Source organism: Nannobrachium achirus (genome assembly GCF_963921795.1).
Source record: "Nannobrachium achirus genome assembly, chromosome: 9".
Classification (NCBI taxonomy): domain Eukaryota; kingdom Metazoa; phylum Chordata; class Actinopteri; order Myctophiformes; family Myctophidae; genus Nannobrachium; species Nannobrachium achirus.
The window spans coordinates 49,938,914-49,948,913 of NC_137818.1; the positions used below are offsets into that span (position 1 = coordinate 49,938,914).

The 10,000-nt window shown below is 46.5% G+C and overlaps 1 protein-coding gene across 1 annotated transcript in view; it reads left to right on the top strand.

Annotated features, from left to right (window-relative positions):
- The window catches only part of LOC308290942 (plexin-A1-like), a gene marked incomplete at its 5' end in the record, with an annotated part of 341,256 nt that overhangs the window by 204,017 nt on the left and 127,239 nt on the right, over window positions 1–10,000 (top strand). The window contains one exon of the mRNA XM_080732857.1: window positions 4,315–4,411. Coding sequence (XP_080588983.1) covers window positions 4,315–4,411 — 97 coding nt within the window. The remainder of the gene's footprint in view (window positions 1–4,314; window positions 4,412–10,000) is intronic.

Below are 10,000 nucleotides of genomic sequence, written 5' to 3' on the forward strand. Positions count from 1 at the left end.
TGAACAGAGGGTGGTGGCGTTCGCGGCCGGCCGGCCGGGTGGGTGGGTGGGCAGGGAGCGAGCGGAGAACAGGCTGGCATCAGTGTTTCAGTGGCTGCGGTGTCGAAGGCGGACTAATGGAGACGGTTAAAGTTTAATGGAGGGTCTTCTGTGTGTGTGTGTGTGTGTGTGTGTGTGTCTGTGTCTGTGTGCGTCTGTGCGTGTGTTACTTGAGAGCCAAACGTCCCTACAAGTAACATTTGAGAAATGGTCATTGTGATGAGTCGACCATTTCCCTGCATCCTCTCTAAATAAATGGTTGTTTTATGGTTAACTCACTCACTACCATTGACGAGATATGACTGATTCTTTGTTTTTAAATTAATGAAAAATCACGATGATGCGCACCTGACATCCGAACTAGTTGGAGGCCTTAGGGATTTTTCGTGCTAATCAGTCTAAAAACGCCGCATTTTGCACAGATGTAGCCCAGGGCTTGCTCTAATGATTTAGCTAGGGCGCCCGAGTCGGCGACCTTCGGGGTCGCCACAGCGGCCAAAGTATGTTGGGCTCCCATCGACTTTCTATACAGGAGTAAAATACCCAGAAAGTATTTAAGTAGGATGTGAGGGTCTAGGGGTTTGTCATGATGCTGAATCCATTGCAAGCATTTGTTTTGCACAAAAAACATTCCTTGGGCTACAAATGGCCCCAGAAAACGCCCACAAAACTGTGAAAAGTGATGACTCATCACTTTTCATCACTAAACCATCGTTTTCTGGGGAAATTTTTAGCCCAAGGAATGTTTTTTTGTGCTGTGTGCTGTGGCGACACCGAAGGTCGCCGGCTCGGGCGCCATAGCTAAATCATTAGAGCATACCCTGGGCTACATCTGTGCAAACGTTGGTGCTTTTAGACTGATTAGCACGAAATTACCATTCTATCTCCCTAAGGCCCCCGACTAAACTGGATACGGTTTGAACCGGAAACAGATGTAGGTAGGATCAAAATAAAACAAATCTCTATTGGCTCCCATGTTAGATTTTGCAGTAAAACGCCCATTTCTCTGTTTCCTGCCTAGCGTCTGCAATATAAACAAACTAGTTAGCTTGTATCTCTGGAACAGTTTGATGTGGGGCAGCATGCATGTGGATCATGCACAATCTACTGGATCTTGAGGTGGATATACTGTGACTACTTTAAAAGGTACGAAAAAGGAAAAGCGTAGTAGAGAACAACCAAAGTCGAAAAACTATCTTGGTTGTAAATTAATTAATAGAGGTTGGGCCCTCACATCTAGTGTTCACCCCTTCTTCGCACAGCCGATCCGACCAATAGGCCCATATATGGAGATCTCTGTGTCTATCAGTCCTCGTCCCTTTTTATGCCCATATGATGGAGATCCCTGATGTCACCAGTGTATGCCCATTGATGGGCATGCCCCCTTTTGTGCCCATATTTGGAGCTGACTGATTTGTTTGAGCCTGATGACGACATATTGAGGTTAGACAACACACTCCATATTTGGGTGTAGCTGCATTGGGAGCTCCTTATATGGTCATGCTGAATCATAAAGACTTGAGCCTGACGACGTGGTCCGCTGGGCCACTGGGATCGGTCGGTCGTCCTCCATTTAATATAGGATACAGATTTGGGAGTTACAATTAGGAAAAGATACAGGATGTACAGATTAGGCATTTAAGGATCAGGTTTAAACCATAGAGTTATAATAAGTATAGAGAGGACACCGGATATCCCCGCCCGTCCACTTGCATTGAGTTGCTCACCCAGCGCATGAAGCGTACTTCCGCGTTTGTCCCCCAAGGTTCTGGGGGCTTGGTTTAGACGTTATGCATATGCCCGATGTATGCTTAGTTATGTGCCACTGTTGCACACCGGAAATAGCAGATCTACAAGCCTGTAAATCTGCTATTTTTGGCTTTGGTGTGAAAAAAGGAAGAAATGGTAAAAAAGTCTTTCATAAAATTGCTGTCCTAACATGTTGATGTCCGCACAAGTATTAATAATACAAAACGTGTGTGCGTGCACGTGTGTGCGCGAGCGTGTGTGTGCGTGTGCGTGTGCAAGCGAGCGTGTGTGTGGGTGTACGTAGGCACTTGTTCACACTTATAGCCCGGTATCTGCATTTGCCCTACGGACACTAATGGCCCGCTGGTTGACCACACGCAGGCGGTACGCTGTGCGGTGCAGCGAGTGTGGGACCTGCAGGTCCTCATGCATCATGGATGTGTGTGTCACACGGCCCGGCCGCGTGGGAAGCACACAGGACAGGGTTTGTGTCCAGCAAATGTCCAGAGGTGTTGTGGTTAAAGACCTCGTCCTCCACAGACACGCGCGCGTCACGGGAGCTCCGCCGGCCCTGGCTTCAATCACTGCCAAGACCTCACACTGATGTTAGTGTGTGTGTGTGTGTGTGTGTGTGTGTGTGTGTGTGTGTGTGTGTGTGTGTGTGTGTCTTCCCTGTTGGGATGAAGTGTGCACACAACACACACACACGCACACACACACACACTCACACACACGCACACACGCACGCACGCACGCACGTACGCACGCACGCACGCACGCACGCACGCACGCACGTACGCACGCACGCACGTGGGCGCGCATGTACAAACCACCAAATCCGACATGTCAGGGAGCAAATTGAAAATGCCAATTTCACTTTAGCCTCCCTCGCATCGCGTCGCTTCCTTACGCCTCATCCTACCACTTAGCTCATGTGTAAATGAATAAGCTCTCCTCTCCTCCCCTCCTGTCCCCTCCTCTCCTCTCCCATCTGTTTTGTTTTTCAGCGCTGCAGATATGAAATGGGTTCTTTACGTTGAATAGCAGCCACCCACCCACTGTATACACACACGCACGCACGCACGCACGCACGCACACACACACACACACACACACACACACACACACTGTGCACTCTAGTTACAGTAATGTATGCAATATGTACGGTGAATTCCTGGAGCAGAATAATGCATAATGTCATTCCCATATATTACATTGTCACAAAATCAATGTCAGTTGTTTACGTACTTTCTCTCCTATTTCTCTCTCTTTAAATTGAGTCAAATCAAGTCATCTTTATTTATACAGCGCATTTAAAAACAACAGCCATCCACCCGATGTGCTCTCCAATCAAGGATCGGAGCCCTACGCCATATGAAAGCAACAATAAAAACAAGCAAAATTAGAACCAAGTAACTCACAGTAAACAGATCAAAACTAAAACCAAAATAATATTTCAAAAACAGTTAACAGATCTTCCGTAAACAGATCTTCCGAGGTCGAAACGACTTTTAATAAATAAAGGCTGTTAATCCTTTTTACTTCTCAGTTCCCAACAGTTGTTGTTTTTTTCCCTACCGCGCTCAATAGCACGAACGCAACGCTGACGGGCGCAGCTGTGTGTGTTGTTGTTGGGTTAGGGAGGGAGGGAGGGGCTCAGCGCATGCGGTTAAGGGAGAGGTTGTGCTGTAATGTCATCGTATATGCGTATTCTGTTGTACACACACTGTTGGCCTGAGCAGCTCCACTGAAGCAGTTGGAGGTTGGTGCCTTGCTCAAGGGTGATGGGGGAGGGGAGAGGATGGTGACCACTCACTTCCTGCCGGTCAGGGAACCTTCCGGCAACAAGTGTGCTTCTATAACCTTTAGGCCAACGATGCCTGAATGAAATGATTGATTACCTGTCAAGACTATGTTCTGGATAATGTATATCAGGGGTCTACAGCAGGGGGTCCTCAGAGTTACCACAGGGGGTCCTTCAAATCTTTGTGTGATAGAAACTTGTTTTCTCCTTTTTTATATTAACCACTTGAACCCTAGCGTCCATATTCTTTAGCGAGAACTTTAGCCAAAAATAGCAGATCGGTACATAGGCAAAGAGGTTTGGTATAGATGGGGAAAAGAGCAGACTAAGTACAGAGTGAAAGGTCAAGTTTACTAAGTATTGACAGTGCAGGTGATTAAATATCTGAAAACACAAATCGACATGAATCCAAAATACACTGATGATTGTGCTGTCAAACGATGAAACTATATGGAATCTATGAAAATGTTGTGGTTCATCTCTCTCTCAACTAGGGGTCCTTGGCCTGAAAACGTTGAAGACCCCTGCTTTAGGCCAACGATGCCTGAATGAAATGATTGATTACCTGTCAAGACTATGTTGTGTATAATGTACATGAATCAAATGTTGTTTGACATATTATCCATTCTCTCTCTCTCTCTCTCTCTCTCTCTCTCTCTCTCTCTCTCTCTCTCTCTCTCTCTCTCTCTCTCTCTCTCTCTCTCTTTCTCTCTGGGTGGCAGTATGACTATGAGGGCAGTGACCTCAGTGATCTACCGGTCGACCTGTCTGTGCTGTGGAACGGACACTTTGTCATCGACAACCCCTTCGACATCCAAGGTACGTCCAGTAGGACCCCTCTCTCCTGTCTGTCTGTCTTTATTGTCCGTATGTCCTCTTCTGCCCACTCCATACTGTGTGTCCTCTTGGATGTGACACTGCAGCTCCACACTCCTCCTCCACATGTGTGGTACCTCTACAAATGGATGTGTGTGTGTGTGTGTGTGTGTGTGTGTGTGTGTGTGTGTGTGTGTGTGTGTGCGTGTGCGTGCGCCAAAGCTCATCAGGGCTTGTTAACTCCACACCAAATTTCTACACAGAAATAAACAGCATAGATCTACAAGCTCACGTTGTGGGCATGTACAGTACATGCCTCTGCTATGTTCGCCAAATGCACAGCCCAGAATTGGGATGCTAGGGTCCATGGAATACTGCTGCACTCAGGCTTAAGTTGGTGCTTTGCACAGCACCAACAAGCCCTGTCCACACCTGTCCATGACGAAACCTTTTCGGTCAAAAGGTCCGGTTCGACTACAAAATGACATCACTCGCAACTTCTGAAAAGCATTAGACCGAATGAGAGTTTGGTAATTTGCACGTCTGAAAGTCCAACTCACCGAACATTTCGGTCTTCTCTTCTCTTCTCTTCTCTTCTCTTCTCTTCTCTTCTCTTCTCTTCTCTTCTCTTCTCTTCTCTTCTCTTCTCTTCTCTTCTCTTCTCTTCTCTTCCTCGTCAGCTGTGTTTGCTGTGACATTGACCCCTCTCAACAGCAGACACAGCTGGAGGGAGGATGGAGAGAGAGAGAGAGAGAGAGGGAAGGACAGAGGGATGGGATGATGGAGGGATGGTGTGGGGGTGCTGATGGATGACAGTAGCAGGGAGAGTGACGTAGGGCTGATGGAGGCAGGGAGGGGACCAGAGGACACACAACAAATGAAGGGACAGAATGACTGCAGGGATGAACAGGTGATAAACGGGTGCTAACGAGCAAGGCAGCGCACAGATGCATCAGATCTATTTTGGAAAAAAATGGTGCTCCATCGGACACCAAACTGTTTGACCCTTGCTGGTAGTCAAGGTAGTTATTCATTTATTTATTTATATTCCCCACCAGGCCCGAATGGCCGAAAGTGAGCGATCATGTTTTCACTCCCGTGAATCTGTACGTCCGCCTGGTAGCAGCTAATCTCGGGCACCGCTGAAACTATCGGCGTGAAAATGTGCACGCACGCTCTTAGTAGGGCAGGTGCTCAAACCTGACAAAAGGGCAGATTTTTGTGGTGTTCTTTTTGTGGGGGTCCCTTGTGCCATTTCACACCGGAAATAGCTAGTACATAGAACTTTCTGTCTCAAATAAAGTTGTTTGCAGCTGCAAGGTTAATGAGGTGGGAGGATACATGCCTCCAGTTCAGGTGAAACTAAAACTGACTCATGGCAGGTTGCTCATTTAAGTTACTAGAAGCTGGGCCGCCCGAAGGGCGGCCCAGCGTCTAGTCGGCGACCTGGCCAACTCGGAACAATGTAAATAGGGCCCTTTAATGCAAACCCCATTATACCTGTTTTCATAGGACCCGTTTTGACCATCTGTCTGCCTGTGTCCATTTATGCCCATATATGGAGTTATCTGTATCTGTCTGTCTGTATGTCGCTGTCCATTTTATGTCCATTTATGGAGATCACTGCAGTTATAGTTCTGGGTCCATTTTATGCCCATATATGGAGATATCTGTCTATCTGCGTCCATTTTATGCCCATATATGGAGTATCTGTCTGTGCCTCCAACTGTGTTGCAGACACAGTGCCGGTTCCCCCTTTAATGCAAACCTCATTATACCTGTTGTCATAGGACCCGTTTTGAACATCTGTTTGCCTGTGTCCATTTATGCCCATATATGGAGATATCTGTATCTGTCTGTAAGCGTCCATTTTATGCTCATATATGGAGATCTTTGACCATCTGTTTGCCTCTGTCCATTTATGTCCATATATGGAGATATCTGTATCTGTCTGTCTGCAATCCATTTTATGCCCATATATGGGGGCATTCATTTTATGCCCATATATGGAGAATGCGCGTGCCCATGGGACGAACGGTTCTCGAGATACGCGGATTACATACATACATACACACACACTCACAGAGATTTTTTGTTGACTCATGTGGCGTACGTGATGTCAGAGCCTTTTATGAAGTGATGTCACAATGAGTCAGAGCTTTCGCCGATTTCCTCCGGAACAGCCTGATGTCAACAATCAACCAAATAAACCAACAATCAAATAAGGAGATTCCGAACGTTTCGCGCCGGTTCGGGAAAACCGCGCGTCGGGTCGGGTCGAGACCCGGCACTGCACTCCGTGCCGCGGCGGGGAACGCGCGTGCCGAATCTGAAGCCGGTGGGACGAACGGTTCTCGAGATACGCGGATTACAGACACACAGACAGACAGACAGACAGACACGCAGAGACTTCTCGCATTTATAGATAGATAATTGTAAATAATAATTATTATAGTGAAATTATAATTATTTATAAAAGAAAACCCGTCTAGGGCAAGTTGGACCTACAATATGGTGGCGCTGTAACAGGCAGATTTTAGCAAAACACACTTTTTACTACTATACTCTTACAGATTTCATCCAGAAATCATGCAGTACATGTTATCTCTCCGCTATCTGTTCTATTCCGATTGGCTACGATTGGCTTTCAAAGTTTGCGGGACTGGCGGCGGCGGTTGGGGGCCCCGATCATTGTGGCTTGCTTTCCGGCCCGGTTCTGACTTGTTCCGCCAGTGATGGACATGTACTACGTACACAGTTGAAAGCATGGTTAGCCTATGTTCAAAGGGTACAGTATAGCCTACGTGAATGCAGTTTCTTCCCCTGTGAGATATTTTGTAAGACAAACATAGATAATATCTGTTTGGTTAGAACTGATTAAAATGAACTTTGTACTTCACACCTAAACTGACAGAATTGTATAAGTGATATTGGTCAATTCCAAATATTATAAATGGGTGCCCACTTTGAGGAACCCTGACTTAAATTATGCAAATATATAACCAATTAGGCTCCCTTTTGCTTACATTGGTACACTCAGAGTTACAAATGGATGAATTAACGCTGAGGGTTTTTACTGTGTAGAGAGAGCGCACGCACACACACACACACACACACACACACACACACACACACACACACACACACACACACACACACACACACACACACACACACACACACACACACACACACACACACACACACTCAATCTAATAGCCTCTTTCGTTAGTCTGACCTCATTTTGATAATTGTCAGACTTGCAGTTAATTTTGCATATTGCCTGTGCATGCACATGCTCGTGTGTGCGTGTGTGTGTGTGTGCGCGCGTGTGTGCGCGTGCGTTTGTGTGTGTCGCTTATCGGCTATGACCCAATTTGGGCTTCCTGTGTTACAGTACTCTTCATTAAACGGAGGTGCTGTAAGGCTGCATTATCTGACAGCGAGTACATTACACCAGGGTGGATTAAGTGCTCTGACCTCAGCAGCCATAGATAGTATTCCCTAATGTAATCCTCTGACTATGAAATCACATTACAACAGCATATGTACTGTACCTCCTCTGGCTGACGATACTAACATGTTCCTTGTTTTTTTCACAACAATGTTGTTTGTAGTTGGCTCAAGCTCAAGCAGTGGTGTCTATAGTGTAGTCTACTGTCTAATGTATAGTCTACTGTCTGAATGCATGTTGCGTCTACTGTCTAGTACAGGGGTGCCCAAAAGGTAGACACAAAGGTAGTGCAGGTAGACCACAAGACATGCCCCTGAAAAATATATTAAAATATAATTTAAAATATTAAAATAATATTTATGAACGAAAATCACAAAATCCCTCTTTTTGGCATCTGTCACATGAATTAAGGTGACTTGATTGATTGAAATCAAGAAGCACCTGTCAGCTCCCTTCATGGCTGTTTTCAAGAGACCCGAAAACCTACCACTTCCATACAGATTACCAACACATTCTCAGCTCACCCCCAACCCTGTCAAGTACCCTAATTCTTCAAGTGGGGGACGCCACGGCTATGCCTACTGCTTCAAGTAGGGGACGCTTCGGGTATGCCCAGTGGTCTCAGCCGCCGACGAGCCCTGGGAGTCACCGGCGAGCAAGCGTTAGGGAGCGAGCCGCCGTGACGACCGGAGCGAACAGCGGATGAGCCGACTCAGTGGCCTTACCGAGTTACAGTATGTGCCGTTATGGACAGAATAGTACATTTTGACCAGGGGACTGCTTCTGCGTCTGAATGCGGCTCAAAAGGGACTGTACTGCGGCAGTGTCCACGTTCCGTCAGTATCCACGTTGTCAAAGATAAAAACACAAAAAAGGTGGTTTGGTCAGCTGCTCACTGGCTCAGTCGGTAGGTCTGCATGGCTACGATCACTAAGGCCCGGGTTCAATTCCCACTAACGGTAGATACATATTCGAGTAAACATGTGTTGGCACAAGCACACTAAGAAAGCATCCCAGCGTGTCTGAAGGGATAACACCTAAAGGGAGTCCGAAGCGCATCAGGGGGGTGAAGCAGGGGGGGTGAGATTACAGAATGGGATGAAGGCTTCCCCCCCACACTGTTTCCCATTCCATGTGTATTTGTCATAAGTAACGCCAGTGCTGCTATTCCAAACCCCCTCAGTCAAAAAAGTCTCAAGTCAAAAAAGTGTGGGCACCCCTGGTCTAGTATACTGTATATGCAGTATCTAAGTATCTTTCGTCAAATTCCCGTTGGGGTTGCCACAGCAGAGCATGAGTTTGCATCTGGTTGTGTTTTCTGCGTCCTCCTCTGTGACTCTGTGCCACCAGCATGTCCTCTCTCGCCACATCCATAGACCTCCTCTTTGGCCTTCCTATCCTCCCCTTTCTCTCAATGTACCCATCATCCCTCCTTTTCACATGTCGAAGCAGTGGTTCTCAAAGTGGATTTCAGGGACTCTCTAGGTTCCATTATGGGGGTCTGCAAAGTAAATTGACCATTACAAGTCTGTAACTTTGACAGTGTACAAATGGACCCTAACGGGTCCATTTGGTTCCATTTGTACACTGTCAAAGTTAAGGGGAGACCTTCAAATGTCAAAGTTTTAGAAGCACTGGTCTAAACCATCTAAACCTTGCTTTATATATTTTTAATATATTTTTTTACCTTGCTTTATATATTTTTTATATGTATTTTCGTCAGTGCCACCGTTTTCCAAGGCGTACAGCCATGGCTGGTCTCAATACCGTCCTATACATCCTCCCTCTCACTCGCTGGTACCCTTCTGTTGGAAAAATGACTCCTGACACTTTCCCCCTTGCCTGAACTCTCCTCCTCACCTCTCTTCCACATCTCCCCATTACTTTGTATAGTTGACCCCAGGTATTTAAACTCCCTCACCTACACCTCGCCACTTCTACTCCTCACATACTCACTGTTCCACTCTCCTCTCTCTCCTTTAGGCACACATACAGTATGTGTCTAATGCAGGGGTTTTCAAAGTGGGTGACGGGGCACCCTGGGGTGCAGTGATGCCAGTCCAGGGGTGCCGCGAGATAATTTGATAATATTTTGAATTCATCAATATCACTACATCAATATCACTTCACTAAGCTTA